The following is a 27,013-nucleotide window of genomic DNA, read 5'->3' on the forward strand; positions in this document are numbered from 1 at the left end:
TCTCTTGCCCACCAGGTGAGGTGTAACACCTGTGAGGCAGACATTCAAACACCGCAAATCTCCCAGTTTCTCTCTGAACTATATACACAAGGATCAATCCAAACCCCTCAGTTTCTCTGTGAGCTCACTGGTCACACTAAAGGAATAATAAGCTTCACTGGCAAGCTTTCTTTAAAACCGTTGTTTTTGTCCACCGACCAGACCAATAGCTTGGATGGAATTTTGGATGTCAGACAGCTGGTCCTACGGACAAGAAGGCTGCAACACAGTGTGATTTGAGGGATGGATTAATTTCATAGCACTGGCTCTGCACGCCTGGTGCTAGTTTAAGGAGGGTGATGTTAGTCTGTTTGCCCAACATTTTGTTCTGCAGCAAGATGTCTTGATAGCTCCTGGCTAGATTGCAGACCCTGACCTTTCCTGTAGCAAAAAAAACACAATGTCCTCTTGGCCAGCACTTTGGTTTGTGGCGTGGCATATCACAACACTAACGGGCAGATTCCCGTGGAAATTGCTGTGAATTTTCACGCTTCTCAGGAGACAAACTGTTTGCGGATACTCCATTGAGCTTTCCTCTGTTGCACACAAATGCCCCATGTACACTTGTTTTGCCATGTGTCATATTTGAATACAAGGATACATTTACATTTAGTCACATTATGTCCCCTCTCTTACACAAATCAACAATCAGACTGTGTAATCTAGCCCCTGCTAGATCCAAATCAAGGTCCAGTCCAGGGTTCTGCCATTCATCTGAAGCTGTTTGGTAATTAACACTTTAGCTAACCAGCAAAGGACTGATGATCCATCAAACACACTGACTACATCCATGGCTGGACAACCAGCAAGGCAAACACTTTGCATACCAGCATGGACTCTTATTCACACTGCTCTCTCCCTGATCAGTGATCAGATTGTTTTAATGCGACAGGGAGAAATATGGCTAATTTCAGTGTCAGTGAAGCTGCCATCATTACAGGGGACACACTCTGTAAGTGGTTACTTCCCACTGTTCTAACATTGCTACAGGAGATCCTCTCTTCTTTACTCAGGCCAACATTACTGCTGAAAGATATTCACAACCAACCAATGTACACACCCACCTCTGCATGCACACACACACACACACACACACACACACACACACACACACACACACATTCACATGCAATGCCAGAGGTCAACTTTATTCACAATACAACAGGGATGCACTGCAGGTAAACAACAAGGCTGTCAGTTTCTTAGAACATTTTCACATGGACATCTCCCTCGCTCCCTCTCTCCCTCTCTCTCTCTTTCTCTTTTAGTTTTTTAGTGCAGCTTCCCCATTTATGCCCTTCCTCTAGGAATAGTTTCAAGCTTGAGAGAATAAATATTATTGTGCGCACACACACACACACACACACACAGACACACACACACATCACCAACTCACACTAAATCAAAGCCAATAGTGCAGAGCACAATACAGCACAGAATTATAAATCCATTTCATTCAAACTGCTGACTAATCAGACAGCCCCTGTATATACACAAAACAGAAAGAAAGAGTTAACTCTTTGGTGTCTGTTCAGCCTTCATAGCACAGCAGCTGACCAACAGCACAAACTACAGTTAGTAACAAGTGTCGCTGAGAAACGCAGGGACATGCACATCCTGCGGTATTTAATACTGTGAATCGGCTGCAGTGCAGTTGCTGTTCACTTTCAAACGTTAGACGTTGGAATGTTCAAGATGTCTTTGATTTTACTTTAATTGAACATGAGTACAGTACAAATCCCATTAGCACATATGTAGTTTGGGAATGTTTTCCTTTTTCTTTGCATTTCTACACCTGTGGTCATGTATGTTATTGGAAAACATGAATTTGATCATGACTGCATTTGTTACAATGAGATTTCATCTGTTTTCAGTGGTCACACATCAGGTGACATTTCAATTGCTTTAATTTCTGAATCTGAATTTCGGACTCTTCGCTGGACTCATTCCCTCCTCCTAAATCCACCTTTTCCTCTCCTCTGTATCCGTTTATCTCAGCCTGAACCTTTTTCTTGAGATTCAGAAAACTATTGAGCTTTTTTGGTTCAGTGTGGGCGACAGTTTGAACTGCAGGCTCCTTCATTCCCCATGGAGCTCACTAAAGTAGCCTATACTATCTCTCACTTCTCAGGCAGAGCTGAAGCTTGGGCAACAGTGGAGGAGGGCTAGGCAGTCTCCGATTTGTGCATCTTTTGACCTTCGCAGCATTTTTGATCATACTGCTCCAGGTCGTGAAGTCTCTAGAGCCTTGATGGGACTACATCAGAGAAGAAGTCATGTTGTGGACTACGCCATCAAGTTCTGCACTTTGCCTCTGCTTGCCGCCTTTCCCCTTGAGTTGCCCTCAGTCCCAGACTCTCTCATCTCCTTTGCTATAAAGATCATTATTTGCCTGAGAGGTTCAAAGCTCCTGTCCACAAGGAACAGGCTACACTCACTCTCCTCACCTCTTGGTGCTCCTCCTTTCATCCATACCAGTCTTCACCCTCTCCTGAACCCACTGCTACTCCGGAGGAAACCATGAAACTGTGAAGAACAAGGTTCTCTGCTGAGGAGCGACAGCGCCGTTCACAGGAAGCGAGGTGCACAGTTTGGCCACTTTATCCCAGCACGTCTGGCTCATCGGTGAAGGAGAGGGCGCTGGTGAGTCATACAACCTCTCCCAGTCCTTCACCAGAGCCAGATCTTTGGATGGTCGTCGCCTTGTCTTCAGTGTCTGTCCAGGATTTGTCCTCCCCTGCTGAAGTCCAGCGTCTGGTGACTCCTGCTGTTCCTGAACCCTCTGAGTCACCGCCTGTCTCTCCTCCTCTGGATTCTTGTGACTCAGATTTCCTGCCTTCTATTTGGATCTCAAGGAGGTTTTTAACAGGGCTACAGTTGCCACTCTGCCCCGTCATTGAGCATATGATTGTGCTGCAGACCAGTTACCTGGCTCTTCACCCCGAAGAGCGTGCCTCAACTCTGTATCCGCCCCAGAGGTGGAGACTATGCACAAGTACATCGACTCATCCCTCGCTGCTGGCATCATCTGCGGGGCTTTGTCACCTGGATTCTTAAGTCTTGTTCTGTGTATTAAACATCATGTTTTCAGTTTCTTATTATCATTTCCTGTTTTATTTTGACATACTCATTTGTCCTCTCGATGCAGACGCTTCATTTCCTGCCCCAGCGTGTCTCCCACTTCTGTAATTAATGCTTTGCCCTAACGTGTCTCACCTTTTTCTCATTACACCCCCCCTTTGTGTGGATTTACTCTGTGGGTACATCTAAAATCTCTTATTTGATATTGTTTCGCTTCCTCGTTCTTGTCCGCCTTCTTGAAGATCGTCTCACAGCTTTTGTGATAAACAAGAGCAGCCTTCAGGGAAGGCTTTCACCAGCTGACCTATTGGTTATCAGTTATTGACTGGACTGTGCAGCTGATCAGGCTGATCTAAGAAATCACAACTCTAGTTTCACACTAGAGTGAAGACAGATAAAAAACTGAACTCAAGTGGATCACTTTCATTTATCAGGAAGATTTTTCTTGTCATGATCTGTTATTTTCCCCACTAACTTTTATTATAGACACAATTAAAGCCATAGAGAGCAGGAGAGTCTGTCAGTCAGTGAGAGACACTGTTTAAAACATCGTCATTTCTTAATTTCCAGTAAAGTTTTTGACAAAAAAAAATATTTCCAGTGTTCAAAAGACACAATAATTATATGCTGGGTTTTTTCATAATGAATTCACAATCAGAATATATATATAAACACAGATGCGAATAATGGATAAGTAATATAAACGCATTCCGCTAGTGAAAGTGGTTGCTGTGTGCCTTTGTCAGTGACAGTCACAGTGCATGTGTGCAGACGCCGATTCATCAGAAGGCTTTACAGCTGTTAAAGCCGACTGACAGCTGATCCAGCTGCGATCAGCTGCTGCTGCCGTCATCACAAACTTCATGTGTTGCTTCACAGCAGAAACATAGTTCCTCATTTCTCCTCTCCTCCCATGGTTTCCTTGCATCACTCCATGCATCCTCGGTGAGAGAGACTGAGATGCAAGGAAAAGACGCAAGTGAGGGAAATGTGGATGCAACTGAAGAGACTTGGGATGTGCCCTTTGTGTCTCCTTCCCTGTGTGCCAGGTCGTCTTTGTGCTGGAACTTCAACGGATGCTTAAACTTAACTTAGTGCAGACACTTAAATTGATATCTCAACTTATTTTAGTGCTTATACTTATACACTTTCTTTCAGCACCTCCATTTTAAGCACCATTTCAACTTCTTTCAGTAAGTATATTTCAACTGCCTTCAACGTTTCTCAGTATTTCTCAGTTTATTTGATCGGAACAGAAACAGTATAGAGAGACAAACTGAAAACAGCTTCTACTGAAAGTATCGTTGAGCTCACAGCAGACTAACACAGACTTGTGTTGCTCCTGTCCCAACTTGTTTCAAATGTGTTGTTGCATCAAATTCAGAATAAGCAGATATTCACAAAAATCAATGAAGTTGATGAGGGAAAACATTACAAATATTGTATTTGCACTCTTTTCAACGGAGTGTATGCCAAAAAGGATTAGCTAATTGTCACACTATGTTTTACACAGCATCCCAACTTTCTTCAATCAGGGTTGTATCAGAATGTAAACTATTTGCACAGCATGACAGCTCTCAGCTGAAAGCACTAAAGAGAGTAATCTCATACTGTAGTGAATGTGTAATCTGTCAAGCTGTGTCATTTCTCTCATATGGGTCTGATGGTGGACCACACTGGAACACATCTGGCTGCTAATTAAAGCACGGTATCAGTGGTGTTATTGGTGTGACTCTCACAGCCTGAGAGCACCATAAAATACTGTTGCTGAGCTGCCACAATGCTTCACAAGGGCTCCAAAGTGTGTGTTTCATAAATTGGTGGAACTAAGATAATGTGTGTGTGTGTGTGCACGTGTGTGTGTGTGTGTGTGTGTGAGAGAGAGAGAGAGAGAGAGAGAGAGAGAGAGAGAGTGAGTGAGTGAGTGATGGCCTCTTGAGCAGCTCTCATTAGGTTACAATGAGAGTCATGTTTTGCACTAATAGCCTGACTGTCACCATGGTAACTCTGAGATGAGTTGACAAATGACTGTGTGTGAGAAATATAGAGAGATTAGTTAAGTGACACATGCTGTCTCTGTCTTACATGTCAGTCATTAAGCATACATTTAGAAATACTGTATGCATTGACCATATTGATCATGAGTTTTGTACAGCTTTGTATGCTGTCGCCAGCCGATCAGCGTCTGGTGTTTGGACACCTGTGGTTGCACTATATAAATCGTGAATGTTTGGCATTTTTGCTCGCAAAATGACCTAAACGACCAATCTGTTACCAGAATAGTAACTGATTAATTTGCTGTCGGTTGACTAATCGATTAATCAATGAAACTGCTGTTTGATTATCAGCTGACAGAGATTCAGTGTCACACCTGCCACCTTGTATGGCAAATACACTCCACTTAAGTGGGGTTTACTGCCTTTGCAGCTATGCAGTAAGACGCACTCTGGCTGGACCAAATTGAACGTAGCTTTTATTGCACCTGTAACCACCCTCAGCAGTGATGTCACAGTGTACTGACACACCCTGGGGTACACCTCTACATCACTGCAGCAAGGTGAGATGTTGAACCACTGCAGGTCAGCTGCTGTCAGTCAGTTCTTTGTTTTCTAAAACAGTCTAAAACAAAGACCTCACAATCAGCGAGTGATGTACTCAAAGTCAGTATCATCACTACGGACACATGCTGTATGTGGCAACATTAAAAAATAGCTAGCTAGATAGTTAGCTGGTTAGCTAACATTTGAAATAATAGAAAGCATGCCCGCAGTAACTTAATACTACAGACATCATGACATTGTTGACTAAAAGCTGTGTGACTTAGCAGGCATAACTATGCAGGGGTGTTGCTTAGGATCAATTGTTGGATTTTGAACTGGCCTGTGGAATATTGTTTCTCTAAAACTTAATTTCCCATCAGCCCTCTTTAGCGTTGATAATGATGATGATGCTTGTTCATCATCTGCAGTTGTCAGAGGCTTGAAGAAGTTTGTGTGTGTGAATTTTGACTTACTGCAAGTTCTTATGCTAAATAGTTGCGTGAGAGTAATAAACCAATGTAAGTTGTGTGTGTGTGCACGTGTGTGTGTGTGTGTGTGTGTGTGTGTGTGTGTGTGTTATTTGTCCGTTTCCTTCCCCCCGTGGGGATCATATTTGTAATTGAGCTGTAAGCTTTAATATGCCTTACGTCATACCTTTGGAGTGTTTATCTATATCATGGGGTGTATGTACCCTCCACTATTAAGACCTTGCATATAAATGTGTGTGTGCGCACATTTTGTTTTCAGAGCTATGACTATGACTTGCTGAGAGCTGCAGTGATGCTGCGAGGGCAGGACACAGGAGAAACCACCACAGTGCTTCCAAAATGAGACTTCATTATTTATTCAGTATATGTATGAGTTTTTCTGGCAGGCATTTCTCTTCATATATACACATACAAACAGGTACAAACGGAGCACATCACATATACACATAAGATAGATTGAAGACATGCCCATATTGCAGGTGTTTATGGGCGTTTTTTCATGATGGCGTGCTGTGGGTGAGTTGAGGGGTCTTACGGCCTGAAGATAGAAGCTGGTCTGTAGTCAGGTGGTACCAGGCACGGCCTCAGGATTGCAACTTTGGTTGTCCAAAGTAATTTTGTCTGGACCTTTTAATAACAGAGATTAATATTGTTTCCAACTAGCCATTTCATTAAATCAGCACTCACTGATGCTATGGAAGGTGACTAGCAAGTCTGGTTGATTATGACACTTTTTAAATGTTTTTCTAAAACATTTCCATTGCAGAGAAAGTTTATTACGTACCTGCAACAGTTTTTATTTTTTGTGGTGGCGCACACAGGTATTGATCAAATGAAGCACCGCATCCTATCCATCATATCATCATATTTTTTGCTACAACACTGGGATTTTAACAGAGAGAGAGATCGACTGCAGGACGAGCTGGATTGACTTTTAACGAGAGAGCGAGAGAGAGAGGAGTGCACTGCACTGTTAATTCATGAGCTTGTCTCAGCAGAAATGCTCTGTGCAATATAGAGACAATCAGCTCAGATGGGAATTTTCAGCTCTGCGAATCCGTTCAAACAATTTTCAGGAATTTATAAATCAATTCCTGTCATAAAATAAATTAATTTAGCTGCAGCCTACAATATTGAAGAGATTTTCCAAAAGTTTTTCTTATGCATCATCTGCTGCAGAACAGTCTCTGTAGCGTAATGTGTGTGAGTGGGCCTAACAGGCCTGGGCCAACGTAAAATGGCCTGTTGTGATTGGTCCAGACTTCACACATGATAGTAGCCTGATAAATATTGTGTTTTACTTTCACAGCGTAAAGCCTTACCTTAGTCCAGCGCTTCAATCAAAACTGATAATATGATTGAAAATGAATTTTTCACATTTGTTTTTGTAATTGTAAGTCTAGGCCTCCTCCAAAAAAGGGGCATTTAGCCTATTTATCTCGATAAATATCTGTATTTTTATTCAGGTGGTCTATATTCAGGCGTCTATTTTCAACCCTCTGGGTAACCATACCCTATTTAGACTATATATCTTTATATTAAGGCCATTTACGGTCTTTATCATTTCAAACCCTATCCTATAAAATTGTTTGCAATTGGCTCCATATTTACACAGAAGACGAGGGCGAGGCCCTTCCTCCAACATGGACTCTCGTCGGCTGCTTTCAGCTGGAGAGATGAAATGGAAGATCCTAATTGGTCAAGTGAAGTGTCAGTCAAAAAGTGTGACTGCAGCGGCCAACACGTCACCACGTCACCACCTGTGCATGCCTACCGAAGTAACAGTAGCCAATTTGAAGTCATTATACAGCTTTCCATTGATTGGCTCCTTTTTTTCTAAAATCAAGGATCAGCTTCGGGGCTTTTCTGACTTTTAACAGTCCAAGAACGTTAAGTTCCTCACAATATGAAGAACTGCTTGAACCCTGTTGGCTCTGTATGCAAACCAGTGAGGGTCCAGGCTGGCAGGGATCTTGTCTTTGTTGTGCTGGAGCATGAGTCAGAGTGCAGCCTGAAAAAATAATCACAATCTGTTCGCATATATTTGTCAAATCGTGCAAACATAGAATAACTTAAATTCATCAAAAACAATCATCTTCAATTAAGCAAAAAAAGATTTTCAGCAGTGGCCTCACTTGATTTTCTTGATGAGTGACTGGAGGTTTTAACACCCACAGTCAGAAAGCCTTTTTCTGGCATTTCCTTCCCAAAGTCCCAAATAAGGCCAACAGTTCGCTTTGGTTATCTCTATAGAAGAAAATTACAACAGCTCAGAATTCCACAACGGGATTTAATGCCAAGGAGCAGCAGCAGCAGAAAAACAAAATAAACCCACGAGTCAACTTCAAAGAAACATCATTATCACAGTTCAAATGTCTTTACAACTTCTTACAAGCGTGCACCTAGTCCTCAGCTCTGCGCCTGTCAGGCTGCGTTCGGGCTGACTCGAGCTCTGCGTGAAAAAGTAATGCAGCCCACTTGTTCATTCATTCCGATTCATGTTTTAATGATTTTAAGATACAGTTAATGAATGCTTCTCGTACACGATTCAAAGTAAACTCCTTCCAGAGAACAGTTAGAGATTATACCCATGGAGTACTTGCAGGGCTTTTAATGTCAATCAAAAGCAAGAAAGTTTGTTTAAAAGATGCACTATCTGAGCTTTTCCAAAAGAAACGTAATCCCTGTCAATCATCGCTGATGACTCACGAGAAGTGCATGGTGGTGTGTTTAGCTGCAGAGACCCTGCTCTGCTTGTGCTTTCTCAAGTTCTTCTTATTTTGCGATGGTCCGGATGTTTCTGGGCTGCAGCCTTTGGGCAGTGGGTGCGTAGCCCCCAGCCAGCAGCAGTGCCCAGGTGAGGTCGAGACTTTATAAAAAGGTAGCAACCAGTACCGTAAGCAGCACACGTCCATGATGAACGAGGATGGATGAAGGAGAGGAAGGGGATGAAGAGCAACTTGGTTTTGTGTTTCTCATTCCAGACTTCAGATGTACCGATGATTTCCATAGTGCTCTCCACAGCCTGCACTGTGTAGACCACTTCACTTCATTCAGCTGTGTACACTGAGTCAGTCTTTTGTTTGAACAGTGGCAACCTTGACAATGAACTAAACAGAGCAAAACCCTCACTGAAAGTTTATCATGATTATTTTTTTTTTCAAATGCCCATAGAAACAAGAGCAAGATCCTGTTTTTCTGATTGTTCTGACTTTGAAGTAGGTGACAGCAATGATTCTAAGCCATTGCGCTTTGTATCATAAGCAATTAAGGAAGGAAATGTAAGAATGTCTTAAAGAGTGTGATCAGCAAGAAATGTGTTTTGTACCTACCCCTGTATGATCAATATTATGTGTGTAATGGATATGGAGTGAGTATATGTGTGTATAGATTTTTTATACATAACAATAAAAAGAAGACAACACACACTCGCCCACACACACACATTCAGATATGGAAGTGGGTGGTATAATAATAGCATGCTGAGGGTCGTGCTATCATCATATGCCTCCGTTAGTGGCTCTGTGATGATGTCTTATTAAGGCCACACTGAGCTGATATGCTGTGGAACAAAGGACAGAGTTGAGGGAAACAGAGCTGCAAATTGTGTTAGCTCGAAAATTGAGCAACTCTGACAGGAATCATACAAATGAAGCAAATAATCAGGGTCCATTCTGGATCATTTGAATAATAACATCCATTCAGGTTACGAGTTTTCCATGGATTTATGCAACAAATGGCATATCATCAGCATATCAGAAGTGTACAGTATGGCAGCGAAGCTTTAAGGCCATTGTGTACAAATGTATATGGAGGCATGTACATTAAGATATATATACAAGCTTAATGGGGTTCTTGTTATTGTTGCATCAATTCAAGAGATTCTCCACATGGTAGCCGATGTGTGTTGCATTGTCCCAGGGACAGTTCTCAACAAGTCATTTGTCAGATATTGACGTTTTCCCATCTGCCACTGCTTCCATAATTAAGGTTTCATTAGAGACAGGCACAACAACCACTTGGTTAAAGTCAGGGAATTACTGTGTAACTGTAATGTATGGAACTGAAAACAAACAGGAGTCCATCATGTCTAAATCACACACTTTGCTGACCCATCCAACCACCCAGACCTCCTCTCTGTGAGGTTTTGTGATGCAGCAACAAAGTCACACTGCCTCCACTTTCGCTTCAGACAGACAAGACACATAATTAACATGCCCACCAGAGTTCCTTGTCAGGTAAACGTAAACATGGGTTGGATTAGACATTTCAGCAAGCGACTGATGCTGTTGTTTGTCTTAGAGCGACAGTGTTACAGCTCCAGCATCAGCATACAGCACCCTGATCAGCAACGGTGATGGGCTGAAGTGAAGTGAAAAGTGTTGATGAATCTCGTCCGCAGGCCTCTTTGCAGGTCCCTCTGGTTAGATTTTCCGTCTGTGTGTTTTCGCTGTTTGCCTCTTTGGTTTTAAGTCGTTCTTGGCTTCTGCCCATCTGATACTCTTCAGACTCCATGCTTGCTCAGCTTCTGCTTGACGCTCATGTACACATGTACAGATGTTTGAGATTAGACATTTGTGCACTTAGGCTTCTGTGTAAAGGCATGCACAGCACAGGAGGTGTTTCAGCCACGTCTTTTCAGTCGCCCATCTCAAGCACATCTGACTGAACGGATATGTTTCTATTCGATTCTTAATCAACGCAGCTGCCTACTCGGGCTGTTTAACGGCTCGCGTATGCACGTAAACACAAACCCTGAGCATTTTTTTGCATTTCTGGCCTACTTCCCATTCTATATTCGTTTAACTACAGTGATTATGTGATGAGCTCTAAACTCTGGCAAAACTCAGCACCGTGCTTGAATGCATCCCGTGCAGACACAGATTCTGCTCAGCTAATGGACTGTTCATGCTACACATCCTGTATAGACATGGTGTAAGGTACCAGAGCCCCTGTCTTTTTACGTGCTAATGAATTTACCATCAGTGCTTTAAAACATGCTAAAACACTCACAGTGATAATGACAATGCTGTTACACAAAGCAATCTGCCTGTCACCATGAGTGCATGAGTTGCTTCATTTGAACTGAAAACAAACATTGAAATGCTCGACTTTATTCTGTCTACCTCTGAGAGACAGAAATAGATGGAAATTCAGAATATGAAAAGCTGGGTGAGGATAAAGACACGGCAAAGGTAAAGATACGGCAGTTAATAAGTGGTACAACATTCTCAATCCAATCCAGTGTGGCCTTGTGTTATGGTTGTGTAATGGTTATGAACCATTAAGAGCATCAGGCCACAGCTTTGAAAGTTTGGTAACCAGTTACAGACAATCAGGAAGTGATACCCAACAACAGGCTCATACATTTTGTTTGGGGTCATCTAAATAAAGAATGTTTGATGAATATTAGATAAACCGTGTGCCACAACAAGCAAAAAAAACATCCAAAATGGCAGAAGAATCTTACAGGTGCAAATGGGTGTGGCCTTCAGTCGAAACGGTCATCATCCACTCATTAGTGGATTGTGACCACATGGCGGCGCTATTGGTGCCATTTCCAGATTGGTCAACTGTCCATAAAGTATGAATACGTTAGCATTTAGCACTAGTTATTGAGATTTCAACTTTTGAACATTCCTCCCATAGACTTCTGTTTTAATACTTAAGTATTATATAATACTTAAGTATTTTAATTCTAGATGTATGTTTTGACATTGAAACACCATTTCCACTGCAAACAGTGTGAGAGCTGTGCCACAGTTGGACACTTGTGCATCCAACAGATGTCTGCTTTTTTTTGTCTAATTATTGTTTGTGCCACAACAAAAGGTGTTTTTCATCTTCAAAGCACTACACATGTTGTGCTAATCAAATGGTAAAAAGCCCAGTGAAATCAATTTGAATTCTAGGTTGTAACACACAAAGTGTGGAAAAGTCCAAGGGGGGGCGAGTTCTTATTGGGTACCAGTGATGTCCTGGGTAGTTTTATTCACCTACTGCAGAGCCCTCCTGTCCTGGGCCGTGCACATCCCATCCCAATTTGTAATGTTTCAAGTCTGATGATTTCTATTGCTAGTTAGTAAAAGCGAAGAAGGACTTTTACCTTCTTAAGATTCCTTGAGACATACAGTCGTTTCTGAGCTTTCTTTAGCAGAGCTGAGATGTGATGTGTGTCCGTGACTGCGTTTTTACGATCCTGTGATTCTCAGGAACCTATGTGCTGACATTGAACAGTGGGTTGTTCTCTGTGCACCACCCTGCAAGACTGTACATTTATTGGCGGTATGAAGTCTCATTACAGTTTGAAATTTGGCAGATGATGATGGTGGTGTCCACGAACTTCACATCAGAGTTCCCTCCGTGTCTGGGATTGCAGTCATGGCTGTGCAGCGTGAACAGGAGGGGGCTGAGCACACAGCCCTGCGGGGCTGTTCAACATCAGTGTGGAGGAGGTGTGACCGCCAGTGAGAACTGTCTGGGGTCTGTTAGTGAGGAAGTCCAATATTCAGTTGCAGAGTGTGGTGCTCGAGCCCAGAGCACGGCACAGAGTCAGCTCATCAGTTTCATGGGGGTGACTGTGTTGAAGTCAACAAACAGCATTCTGATGGAGGCGTTGTTATTTTCCAGACTGAGTGGTGGGCACTGGAGATCCTCTGTGGATCTGTTGGCTCTGAATGCAAACCGGTGAGGGTCCAGGCTGGCAGGGATCTTGTCTTTGATGTGCTGGAGAGCCAGTTTCTCAAAGCACTTCATCAGAAAGGTAGTGAGTGCTACAGAGCGGAAGTGGTTTCGACCAGACACTGCAGACTTATAGGCTCAGGCACGATGGCTGGGTGGCTGTCTTGAAGCATGTGGGAACAGTCTCCCGTGACAGTGGTTTGGTTAAAACATCAGTAATGACACGGACTAGCGGGCTGGCTCGTGTTCTTACTACAGGCCCAAGGATGTTATCACGCCCAGCAGCTTTACTCACATTCACTCCCAGCAGGGCTCTTCTCACATCTGCTGTGCATACTGACAGTGGCAGGTCCTCTGGAGGCGGAGGAGACTCGACAGATAACTCTTTGTTGAGGAGATCAAAGCGAGCATAAAAGAATGTCACTGAAACATGTAGAAAATGATGCACAAGCCTTTAAGATGTTTCCATTTGGTGGAGCGAGTCAGCCATGAAAAATGTTTGTTTTGGAAATTTCAAAATGCAGATTGTTACAAATGAAACCTTGAATTCATAAGCAATGAAACACATTGCGATTGGGAGTTTAGCTGCTACAGCCTTACTTGCTCTGATAGGACCAGTAGCTTATGGTGGCTAATGTTTACAGATGTGTGACTCCTCTCCAGTTGTACTAATATTACAATATATTTGAGCATTCAGCATCATGTCATAGAACATCATTTCAGGCTGCCGGTGTCCAGCAAAAGCTAGAATTTAACCCAATGATGACATCTAGGATATACCAAAATGAAGCTTCAAAGTTGTGTCCAAAGACCTGTGTCGTGAACTTAGGGATGGAATTTGAAATGTGAGGCCATTTGCATGTAGGATGCAGTGTTTTTGGAAGTTGGCCTGTACTAAGGGCTAAAAGTCACAACATCTCATCCTCTGATACTTCAAATTTGAACACTTTAACAACGAGAGACTCTCAGCGTGGAGTGTTACCACATTGCCCTTCGCGTTGCAATAGGATTCTATCGCATGCATTTACATGCATGCGCACAGCACTCACGTATACACGTTCACAAATACACACAATACTCTGTAAACAAGATAAACCCCATACACACAGTGCTCACAAACATACACAGTCCCTGACCTTCTCCGGTCATGACTCATTTCCCTCATTGCTCGTTGTAAATTGTAATAACACACACACATACACACCCACACACTCACGTTCGGTGGTTTGGTGCGTGTGCGTGTGTGTGTTGAGTGTTTTAAATATGAGGCTGTCCTTTTCTGCCTTATTGTAGTCAGGTTGACCTTTCCAAAGGACGCCCTCTGCATGTAGAGAGGACTGAGTGTGAGGGGGAAGGCAGTGAGCTCTGCTCCGGGACTGTTAGCTCCTATACACAGCCTACAGTATGTGTGCCATTCAGTGGATGCTTTCATCCAAAGTGCCTTAAAGCACCACGAGTGTGTACATTTATAGCAGCGGAGGGCACAGGGAATTACAGCCCTTCTCTAGGCAGAGTTAGAACAGCACTCTGTCAGCTGACTCCAAAACCATATTCACACCTGTACAGCACTGTGGCACCAGCACAGATAATGAGTTGGCTTTGATTCTTCATACACACGCTCCCAAATCCAGCCGCACATTATGCTAATATAATACTGTAATTATAATAATGTCTTAATTATGTTTTTTATTGAATTTGTGTAATAGTGTCGGCACGGGGAAGCGGATGAGAAAACCATAGCTGACAAACACTGCATCGTCTTAAAAGAGAAACAATTTGTTGGCAGAAAATCAATTGGCGACCATTCATTCATTAATTGTTAATTGTTTTTAAAGCAAGACTTGCAAACATTCTCTGGTTCCAGCATCTCAGATGTGAAGATCTGCTGCTTTTCTTTGTCATGTATGATAGAATGGTTGTAAACTTGTCCCTGATAATGAAAATAATGATGAGCTGAAGTCCCAAAGACAACTTTGGTCTGTTTTAGCCTCATAAATTATATTTTATTCACACAAATGCTCAATATTTTCCAACCTACATAGTAACCTTAGGTTACTGAATGTGTGTTTCCTTCTGTATCATCCACGCAGCCACTTGTCTCCATCGGAGGCGGAGACACTTGTGTCAAGGAGTTGATGATTTATAGCAAATAGTTGTGCGGTTAGCTTTGGTGTGAAAGTCTCTGCTGTTTGAGGGAGCTCTTGAGACATCTGAGCAGCAACACATTCTGCTGAGAGGCCTAATCTCACCTCAGCAAACAGAACTTTATTAAACTCAGCAGTGCCAAACCCTGAGCACATGAGGAGGATGCAGCCTGTTGGTAATTGGACAAGTGTCAGGATGTAATGGCTGCGCTGTACAGCTGTATTAATGCATATGATTGGCTGTTGTAAATCAGCTGGTAGCCACGCAGCAGGAGTCAATGTTGGAGAAGCGTTAATGAAACAGCTGATGCTAATCAGATAATGCAATTAGAATTTAGGCAATATTGTTCATGTTCGCCTCAGGATGAACTGTAATCGTCTGGCGATGATCTGGCTTTTCATCTAGCGCCATCATCAGGTCAGTCTTTTAATTTGTCCAAGTTCATGAGCAAATAGCTGCAAAATGAGCTGCGTTAGGAGGTCAGTATCAGTTCGGGGTTTGGCTTCACACCTTGCTGCAGTGATGTCCCGCAAGTGTGCTCCAGGAGCAATGAACTGGAGCTTCATAACACACCAACTAACTGTTTTCTCAGTCACAGAGCACCCAAGCACAAAAATAACATGTCAGAGGTCCACTGCAGCTCATACTGCACACAGTAACCACGGTCAGCACCATGGACAGCAGCCCTTTGAGAAAAGCTTCAAATGCAGCTCCTTTTTATGTCTAACGGTAAAGAGCAACTGACTGGTTCACAACAGTGTTTTTTTCATTTTCTGGGGGTCATCGACAAACAGCTTTGCAAGGCATTTTGAGAATCCGGGCGACACGGGAATGACCAGCAATGTGAAAAAGGAGAGGGATCAAAAGTTGAAAATTCAAGCTGTGCAAAATGAAGATGAATGAATTTCCTGCCTGGCGACCAAGAATTTACCTGAAATACTGCCAACAAAAAAACAGTGCAGCGGTGGGTCAGTGAGTTTAGTGTTTACCTGCAATGGTCTGTGGCAGAGAAGATCATTATCGTACTCTCCGGGTTCCCTCTTGTCTCTGTCTCTCCAGGGTTACAGATACAACATGCAGCTTGGCACAGCGTCACATGAATTGTGGGAGAAAGTACAGGTTGCTTATTTACAGAGTGTTGCTAAAGTGCAAGCCACTTGACTGACTTGTGGCGACGAGCGAGAAGTGGCCGAGGCAGTGTTTCTTAATTTGTTTGCTTCATGGGCGTTCTCTGTAAGACTGCCAGAGTGGAACCGCAAATCACACTCCTTACAAGCCACCCAGGTGAGGGAGCCCATGAAACTAATTACAAACCAATGAAACAATGACTCACACATCTGTGGGATATAGTGGCCCTTTGATGGCTTGGAGGGCCCTCAGGCTCTTTGGAGCCATAAGCTCAGCTGTAGTTAACGCTGCGCAGGGCTTTTTTGCACAGGAAGGGTCTGAGACTTACACATGCAGACTGGATTGCATAGCCATGTGATCATGCAAATGTTGAGTGCCAGAGTTAAGTGCCAGCATGCATATTCACTGCAGGATTACACTCCCAATTATGAGCAAACACATGGACACACACACACAGATAGAAGTCTTCCACCCTGAGGGCTGAGAGCAAACATGTTTAGATATCAACTGTGAAGAATGAATCATCAGCTTATGTTTGGAGTAGTTTGATCCCAGAGGTTTGGACTCACACTCGGAAATCAAGAACACATGCATGTTACTCAAGACGCCTACACATGGGAATAAATGTGCATTGTGACTCATACAGGCACACATACAGACTAGGAATGAATCCCAGAAAACGGGATTCCCAGGAATATTCATCCAAACCTTTTTCAAGAAATATATAAATAGAAATGCACATTTTTTGTTTGTTTGTTTAAAGGATTTGGAACACATTAGAATATATTTAGAAAATGTATGTATACATTACAGAAAGCTCACACCTGGATCTGTAATCCATGTCAGATTACTAGATTAATAATAGAATGGCTTTGAAAATGCCAAATAACTTGCCTTAACAAATTTGGTTTGTTTCTTCATTCTCTGTGATTAAATGTTAATCTCTTTACTCACTAACATCACTGATCAAGTGTATATGTTCAACCCTGACTTTGATTTACTCAGCTGCTCACACATGTTGTCTAATGGGCTAATTAATAAGATTTTTTAGATTAAAAAAAATACCCCACATGCTAAGTGGATCTATGAATGTATTAACACATTTGCTCCATTTATTCAAATAATGTCTCTGTCACTACGTCCTCTCATGCCCAGAACATGTGAGCTCTTCCTCTGGCTTCCTCTCCAGTCTGGTCCACTACCCACTCACTCATGAATGGCACAGAATAATGATAATCATTGCCGCTCTAACTTGATTTTAATGTGCTGAATTGGACCTAATGGTTCAAACTGTTATAGCTAGTGCAAGAGTAATCATTTATGAATGGGTGTGATGCTCTGGAGATTTATTTGTTTGTATTGACAGTGTATTATTATTACTATTATTATTGTTATTTCAATACCCATGTCAAATGTTGTGGGTGAATACATGTGCATGAGGGATAATATTCCAGCAGGTTAGTCTTTTTAAAGACAGTCACTGCACTTCTTCTTCTGGCTTTGGCTGCTTCTCTGGACCCATCTCAGGTGGCTCTGTTAGCATTGGCTTGCTAATGGCTAAATCCTTTTTTTACTTAATTTGACCACTTGGGGTGGAAATATGGGCTCCACAACCTACTTCTGGCCTCAGCAGTATGGAAGGAAACGGTTGTTTATTTCCACGCCCAGCAGGCTCAGAGCAACGTCATTCATTCTTTCAGGAGTCGTGTTTGTGTCCACCTGTTGACTGTTAGTCCAGGATTTAGTTCTGGCTTTGGTCTCTACCAGCTCCTGAGAAAGGCACCTGGCTGTTCAGCACTAACCGCTCCACTGTGCTCACCAGCTGTTCTCTAGCTGTGTCTGCCTGCTGTTTGCTGCTGAGCCGGGGGGGTTCAGAGCTTTTTTTTCACTGGAAACAGTGCCAAGACTGAACCAAAACAATCACGATATGTGGAATAAAACCAAAACAATGTGCTGAAAGATAAAAGTAATGATTTGTCACTATGTGCGACCCCACACACAATCATTTGACCTGTTATTGATTGTCTATTGGTGCCTTGTCTAATTCAATGTACAGTACATTGCCCTCTTGTGTACTGATTGCTAAAATAGCTCTTTTTACATGAGCATGTAGGGTATATCTTAAAGTCAGTGGCAGGGAAAGTATTAAAATCACTTAAAGTCAAAGTACCAATACAACAATGTTAAAGTACTTCACTACAAGTAAAAGACCTGCTTCAAAAATCCCCCTGACATAAAAGTACGAGCACGTTATGAGCTTCATGTAGTTAAAGCGTCAGCAGTAAAAGTACTCTCTCCTGTGACCAATATATGATTCTATCTGACATTATTAGATTGTTAATACTGATGCATAAATGTGTATACAGCATTTAAAGTGCTTGAGGTGGAGCCTGTTGTAGCTACTCATCTTGACATGATTAAATGGAGGGGAAAGAAGAAAAAATAATGTTCTGGTAAAATTGGTATTCATTTTTTGGACTTTGGACTCTCGTCATTGCCTCCTATGAATTGAACAGTTACCAACAGTTACCTAAATGAGACCATGTGAACTGTTCAGAACTTTCATAGACATCTGAACCCCATAAACATCAGGACCCCAACCAAACACTGTTTTCTGTAAGGGGCCACAAGCCAGAAGGTCAGGATGCGATGTGTTGTATTTTTCAGGCTCACTAGATGTTTTTTTGATACAAAATCTGCAACCAGTAACTTTTGCTGTAGAGTAAAAAGTAGGCTGCAGTATGTCCTCTGAAATGTAGTGCATTAGACATATAAAGTAGCACAAAATGTTATTTCTCAAGTACAGTACCTCAGGACAGTAACTGTACTTGGTACTTAGCACTGCATATAGTGTGAGTACATAATATGAAACTGGGACAAAAATGTTTCAATCTGTTACACAATGTTTGAGTCAGATGTAATCAAAGGAATTATTTTGGAGAGCTGCATCATTCCCCAGACAGAGAGAGGACATTCATCCTCTTGTCCCCAAGATGTACCAGTGTTGTGAGACAATTTGTCATAGTCTGTGTGTGTGTGTGTGTGTGTGTGTGTGTGTGTGTGTGTGTGTGTGTGTGTGTGTGTGTGTTTATCATCTGCTCATCTCCTGTTGGCCAAGTTTAAAATTGACTCTGGAAAGAAACCACACGTCTCCCTCGTTGCTCTCCCACGAGTCTCTTTTTCATTCTCACCGTCACTCTCACCTCATTCTCCTCTCCTCTCTCCTCCCTGTCTTTTTTGTCTGTTTTTCAGTCTCCATCCCTCCCCATCCTCCTCCGGTTCAGCTCCACTCTTGAGCTGACGACGACAGTAATCAGTATTACCAGCTCTAATTGTGTGTCATCAAATAGAAGTCCTGATGAAAAGGAAAAAATAGACTGTAGGAACTTCTGCTCTGATTGAATGTGTGTGTGTGTGTGTGTGTGTGTGTGTGTGTGTGTGTGTGTGTGTGTAATCATGACGTGAACAGATGTTGCGTGGTAAGTCAGTTCGTCAGTTATTTATCACCACCTGGTAAAGCAATGATTTTCTCCAGGTGGGAGCATTTACTGGACCTTTTCCTCTTTTAACAGGCTGTTGCTGATGCTTTTAGAGGGAAGACAAATTGTATATTTTAAATAGTGCCTACCGTAGCTAACTTCTCTTTTGGGTTCGTTGACCTAAAATCAGAACTTAATTATCCGCTTTTCTCAAGACATCAAGCTGTTATTTCGTGAATTAATTATCTAATTGCCTTGTGTTAACGAGTTGTGATCACAAGATAATGGACCTTCAAAAGTTATTAGAAATCTTAGGAAAGCAAAAGCTAGTTCAAGGGATTCAGTTTAAGAAAACATTAATGCTGAGGTATCTTAATGGGCATTGCAGGAATTAAGGGTTTGTCACACACCAGTGCAGTTTGTAGTAGTGTTTAGAGGGGAATTAATCCTCAATCAGTGCTCTTGTGAGTATTTTGCGCAGAAAAACTGCAATGTATATTGAGTTAAAATAAACTAAGGACTGCTAAACTGTACTGGAGGAATACGCTATGTCAGGTTTTGGATAGAAAGCCTTTTTAATGTGAAGAATGGAATAATTATCAGCAAGTCACAGCAAGTAGCAAAATAACATTTAATGGGCTCATATAGAAACTCTCACATTGTGATGTATGAGAATTATTCATGTCATAGTTTGAATTACAATGGTCACTGTCAGCTGCAGCTTTTGTGTTTTCCTATGTTTTGTGTTGAAAATGTTATTGAAAAAGCAGCAGTGGTCAGATTGGTGGTAGTTACCAGAGGCCTCCAGCAGGGGGAGCTGAAGATTATTGAGCTTCATTACGGGACACCTGCTTTCTCTCTTCGGTTATCACGCACGTGACCTGAGGAAACTTTGTGATTGCAAATCAGTCACTCAGATACTCTTCTGTTCAGGTACAAGTCCTTAATAATAACGACCAAATGTTGACTTGCATGTTAGATGAATGTGTATTTTGGTTCAGGAAAGTATTTGTAATACAGCATGTTCATGTGTTATGAAGTAATTAAGTCAATTACCTGAGGAAGAGTAAGCTAGCGACGTTAACCTTTTGCAATGCTAGCAGCGCTCTCTTCTGTTGAAAAGTGCTCCTTTGTAGCCGTGTAAAAACTGAGTTAGTGTGTTGACTTTTCCGTATTTAAGTTGCTGAAATGTCGGCATTACTGAAGTGGAAGTGAACCGTTGTGTTCATTAAATTACGGGTTACGTGCTATCCATGTATTATACTGCTAAATGCAGTTTATACGCTAATTGACAGCGTGCATTTTGTGCCTGGCTGTTTTTAAGTGTTGTGCTTTCATTTACCAGTGATTCACCAATAGAAGTGCTGGTGCTGAGTAGACATGTTCAGCTGTCAGGTGATTTGCGTTGTTTGTGGTAATGTTTCAGCACAGTCGACTAGTATTATTAAGTTGTGTAGATGTTCACATTATGACACTGCGCCTGCGTTTGTGTACATGACCATGTTGATGAGTCGTTACACACGTGATCTGAGGAACGTTTGTGTCCACCCATCATTCATTCAGACAACCCACCCACCTCCTTTTTCAGGGCTTTTGCACTTGGTTCATATTATAAAAGTGAACCCGAGCCTCATGGGTGAAAGTTGTTTCTTTCAGCCATCCCTCCATCCACCCCGCCTCCCTCCATTTACGGACTTTCTTGCTTTTTACACTAAGTCACCTTGTTCTGAGGGTCTAGCATTGTCCTGGATGGGTTTACAGTGCAGCTAGTTGAAAGCCCGGTGTGTCTCACACCAAGGGGCTTGACAGGGTATTTGACGTTCTTGGCAGTGAGTGATGTGAGGTCACTGCATATTCACATCAATCACATACAACCAGGGGTACTGGAGTCTGTGTACTGTAACCATCAAGTCAAGTGTGAAATATAATGTTGATCAGCAGTGTTTACTGACAGCACATCTCAGGTATGACACAAACACACGCACACACACATCCTTACACTGGAGGCTTTGACAGTCTTATTATTGGTAATAATGAGGTGGTCTGGATTCCAGTGAGTGTCTCGTCCCTCTATGGACTCCAGCCTGAGCAGCTGTACGTGGCTGGCTTTATGTTGCCATGGAAATGGACACCTGTGTTTGTGTTGTGTGTTACTGCGACCCAGAAGGCTTTACGAGTGAAATGAGTCGTGACTGTGTAAAGTTCAAACACTGCTCTCTCTCTGTGTGTGTGTGTGTTTTCAGAGTTGCTAGTCTGTGCTTTATCTTCAGTGTGTGAATGTCTGTAATCTTAAATCACATGTTGCTTGTTTCCTTACGTCTTCCTTATGGTGCCATTTATAACACATTATAGTAGTGATGTTATTGGAATGGAAACCTTCATTCTTACAATCGAACATTTGGAGGCTCAGGATCAAATATGAGAGCTCCATCTTTTAAAAGGACTAATTATGTTAAAAGAAATGACATGGCTGCAGTGACATCAGAGACAGACAGAATATAGCTGATTATTACATGGGCCTTCACTCTTGAATGCTGTGGCAGTGTTGACAGATGGAGCAGCTTCAATGTGTTTTCAGACTTACATTGCTTTTGAAACATTTTAGAGGATGTGTTCCAGCTGCCAGAACGTTTTGTGCTCACATTCAACAGAGAGCTTAATTGACGGAAGTAAAAAAATGTCTTTTAAAATCACATGAACATTTGGACCTACAATATAACCTTCTCAGCAGTTCAGTAGTTTCGGTAATGTTCCTATTTTTGTCAGCCTTTGATAAACACCCGCAAACCCAAGGCTGATGATCACTGACCAAGACTGAAGATGACCTTAACATAAGAGGCAAAAAGTCTGCACTTGATATCCTTCCAAAGTCCAGTTATCAAATATTGTGCAAAATCTTCATTTTCCTGATTGCAGATTTCCGATGTTATTATACAAATTATTTAGTGCAAGCAGGAGCAGAAAGCAGTGTAGACCAGCACACAGACAACAGATTGTGTAAAGACTCTGCTGTGGTCGACAAAAAACAGATGCAAAAAAAAATGTTTGTAACAGACTGTAACAGCAGACATTTGCAGTTAAATATTGTAAGGTTCATTTCAAAATCATGAACGCAAATTAAAAAGCACTGATATTTTTTTATTCTACTTTAATTATTACAGTAAAAATAAGCATTGCATTTGTTCATTTGGTGAAGGGTGCATGGTCTGTGTAACATTTACCAGTTTCACTTCCATACAAGAATTAATTAGCCCTCATAAATAAAGCCTAGCTTGAAAGAGACAGGCTTAATTTCAGTCTACTTTGTATTGGGCCAACCCTGTCAAAAAACAAAGCCTCCATCTCTGATTCTGTAGTTTCATCTGAGACACTTCATCCTCTTTTAAAGTCTCAGGCATCTCTGTGTTTATGTGATGGGCTACTTTCTATAATCTGGGGTTGTTTTCTACTTTATTCAGGTGCCAGCGGCTGCACTGGCAAGATGCACGTTCCCCCATGACTCAAAATAGGCTAGCTAAGTAGGCTAAATGTATGTAGTGAGCCTATTTAGAAAAAGTCCAGATATACCTTTCAAGCTACATGCTTTACACTTACTACACACTATACACTTACATGAGCACTAATGAGGCACCTGCGCCCAGAGTGCAGCAATCAGAGACATGGATGGCAATCAAGCATGAATTCTGCTCCTTGTTTACCAACAAGGAGTTTGTATGTTCAGTTATCCATGCCCAGTACTTGGTGTTGGATTGTAGCATCTCTGTATTAGATACTTATTTGCCTCAGTATATGAATAGTAAACACAAATAGCATGTTTCAGGTTTTTAGAAAGACTGATGAAAGAAACTCTGATTGAGTTACAGAAGCTAGAGGAACACAGGGTGTACAGGAAGAGACATCAAGACTTCTCATTACCTTTGAAGGCAACCGTTGACATAATGAACACGCCAACAAGACACAACTCTGAGCTCTTGTTGTCATTATGAAGTGAAGTTCACCTCTCATTTCTCATTCTCTCTACAGAAACCTGTCCAAGAATCCTGAGTTGACCACATTGTCCTGGCAGATCTTTGAACATCTGCAGCTCTTGGAACTGTAAGTTGACAATTGTCTTTTAGATGCAGATTACACATCATGCCCACACTGTCCTCCGCTCATTGTTGCCTACACAATCACAGCAAAAAGTCTGTACAGTGTATATAGCTACAAGACTGTGCTCCTTGTTCCTGCTCCAATACGCCTCAATCGGCCTGTGTTAGTCTAGTAGCCAAAGGTGGTGGGTTCACTCACTGGCAGACACCCAAATGTCTGTACAATGTCTGCTTTCTATGAACAAGCTCACCAACCAGAAGATGCTTAAAAGGTGACAAGTGTTGAACATTTACAGATTTAACCATGCCTGTGTTCAATAAAACTAGACTTTCCAGTGACTTTAAAAACCTCCATGCTAAGAAAGTGAGAAGTGAACTGCTGCAGGAATCACACCAGGCATGTTTACTGGATATGTTGATCTGTATATTGGCGATCCATTCACTCATGCCTGCAGCAACCACACTTGCAATTACGATAACCACGATTTTAAAAAAGTTGGGCCACTGTGTAAAATGTTCATAATCAATTGCATGCAAACTGTTTTTATTGACAATGATTTAATGTTAGCTGCAGTGAAGCTGGTAGCGTGCTAGAGGAAAGAGAGATATCAGAGGAGACATTTAATGAATGTTCCTGAGTCCATGTAGTATAACAATGAACTTTGGCCTATAATAATACAATCATGTGTTCAAAAAGTGGTGAACCTCGCTCCATCCTTGCTTGTGCCCGACTGAGCCTTTCCAGGTTGCTCCTTATACCCAATCATAATACTATCACCTGTTACCAATCAACCTGTTTACCTGTGAAATGATCCAAACAGGTGTTTTTATAGCGTTCCACAACTGTCCCAGTCTTTTGTTGCTCCTGTCCCCATATACCAGTGTTTATGTAGATGGTCAATATATCCATGCATGGATATTTCCAAACATTAGTGTGGATTGACCTGTTGTTGCCAATACCATTACCATTTACCATACAATACCAATACCATTTGAGAGTGTGTATGCATATATACGCATGTATGCATCAACAGATTGATATCAAGGAGGCATTTTTCATTCACTCATGCAGTTTTTAGTAGAAATGCAAAGAAATCTGTCAGTAGGTTGAACAGTAATGCTGCTGAGTCAGCATGACATTATGATAATTAGGCCTATAACAACCTTCATACTGTCATGTTCAGAGTAATGTTGCAAGTCTTCACATTAAAGATTTAAATACAAAGGAGGAGGGTTTCCTTACTTGTCTCTAGTGGCTGTAGATGTCTCCAGTTAGGTAACATGCAGCACTTCATTTCCATTTCAAAGCTTCTAGGGAAACACATGTTTTCATTTCCTCTTGTGATTATTCTGTCCTTGTTTTTAAGTCTTATATGTACTGCTCCTGTTGCTGTTTGAAATGTTTGGTATCATGGAGAAACACACCAGTGCTTTGCTACAGCTCACATTCACTCTGTTTTCACTGGAAAGTAACACATGGCTGCTGTCCAGGGTGCTGAATCCCCTGTCCTGCTATTTTACCACAATTTACCTCCATGGATTGGCGCACATTATCAAAATAGCAGCTCTCAAGTAACACATCTGCCACTGTGACTGTTGCTTTTCCCCCATTCCATTGCTTATAAACCAGCATCTAAAATGGTGTCAGTTCTGTCTGGACTCAACTGAAGCAACACAAATGCTTTATTCTGTGAATATTATCATAGCAGCTTGTTAAGACACACTGTACCGCCGTTTATGTGCTCTGCATGATTCATGACCTAAATTACTGCTCCTTCAGACAGTCAGTGAGGGCAGCAGTAAAACTTACTGGGCTGAAATGTTTTTTTATGCCTTGTCATCTGGCCAGATGCCAGAGAAACATCAGGGACTTCAGAGGGAAGCAGATCAAGAATGCAAAATGTTCATCTTTACTGGACAGATTAGAGGCTGTGGTTGTATCACTGCACAACAAACGTAGGGTCGAGGTGTCTTTCAGCGAATATGGAGTGACTTCAGTAGATATGATCAGTGAGTGGAGAAGTGAATGTGAGAAAATCTCAATTGAAGAGGCGGCATCAAAATCTTCAATGTCAGCAACCAGCTTTGAAGTGAAAAAGGAAAACTGGCATGAATGTCAGCCGTTTGTAGGATATTTCTAACCCAAAATCCTTGAGACGACTCAAGGTGTAATGCTTTCCAGGCCCCCCCCAGAGGTTAGCCCCCCCCAAACACCAAGGATAAAAGAAGTGTGTAGCCAGCTCTGACCACATACCAAAACAAAGATTGCTATCTACATTTAAGAAGATCAAAGCTGTCCTTGAGGAGACAGAAGACACAACTGATTAGTAACTGATTGCAAATGGCCCTGTTTGAAGTTACGCAGGATTCCCTGACAGCTGAACAGTTGGACCCCTGCCGTGCTCAGCGCAGAACAATCCAGACTTTGTTTCGAAGCCGCGTGCAATTTCTCATCCGGAACAACTGAAGAGTTATCAAAATTGGATTAAAAGATCAAACATTACTGCAAGATGGACTGAACCGAAAATGGTCGTCGGTGGCTGGGGCTGAATTAGTGAATGAATTAGTTCTGAAACTCATGTTAACCAAAACATGCCATTAAGCGCAATCCTTGTTATAATGCACCAGAAGCCTCATACATCATTAGAGGTAATGTTACAGTCAAACATTAACAGCATCACATAGCCTGGCACTGCAGCCATTACCCTAACCCAAGTCTTCACTCTAAAATCTAGTGATGTGTTATGCATCCACACACACCCACAGTCACACACACAGATGGCAGCCACATGAACATAAAATCCAATTGTAAACCATCAAAAACCACACCCAATAAACAACAGTGCTGAAATAGTCAATAGGCTACTACAGTCTGGAGTGGAAAATTAGTTTACTTTAGATGATTACAGCAGGAGACAATAGGGCTTGATATTCAACATTGAAATTATTTTATTACAATCCAACGATTCACTCATCTCTTTGAAAGAAGAGCATAGACAAAGAGTTCAGTTTGTATGTCATCATTGATGTCCTGATGGAGTTTTTTTATCTGACTGACAGTTGAAAAGAGTCTTTCAACAGTTCAGCTTGTTGTGGGCAGTCTGACGTGAAGAGGGCCTGTAGGAGACAAGTCTTTTTTGGAAATATATCACTGGGGTATGCATCAAGCACCTATGCACGTGATGGAAAGGACCTGTCTGCTGTGACCATTGTCTTCAGCTGCTGTGCAAACACTTGATGTTCTGCATCTTTCAAAGCAATGGAAATGTGGTGCTGGTGGGCTCTATTAAAGGTTTTAGGTAAGCAAGGAGCAGCAGGTCTCATACTCATACGTGTGCGCC

At 42.0% G+C, this 27,013-nt stretch overlaps 1 protein-coding gene across 1 annotated transcript in view; it reads left to right on the forward strand.

Annotated features, from left to right (window-relative positions):
• The window catches only part of LOC121607944 (NT-3 growth factor receptor-like), a 211,173-nt gene that overhangs the window by 55,414 nt on the left and 128,746 nt on the right, over window positions 1–27,013 (forward strand). Inside the window, exon 5 of the mRNA XM_041939009.1 lies at window positions 23,605–23,676. Coding sequence (XP_041794943.1) covers window positions 23,605–23,676 — 72 coding nt within the window. The remainder of the gene's footprint in view (window positions 1–23,604; window positions 23,677–27,013) is intronic.

The sequence above is a fragment of the Chelmon rostratus genome, chromosome 6 (assembly GCF_017976325.1).
Source record: "Chelmon rostratus isolate fCheRos1 chromosome 6, fCheRos1.pri, whole genome shotgun sequence".
Taxonomy (NCBI): Eukaryota; Metazoa; Chordata; class Actinopteri; order Chaetodontiformes; family Chaetodontidae; genus Chelmon; species Chelmon rostratus.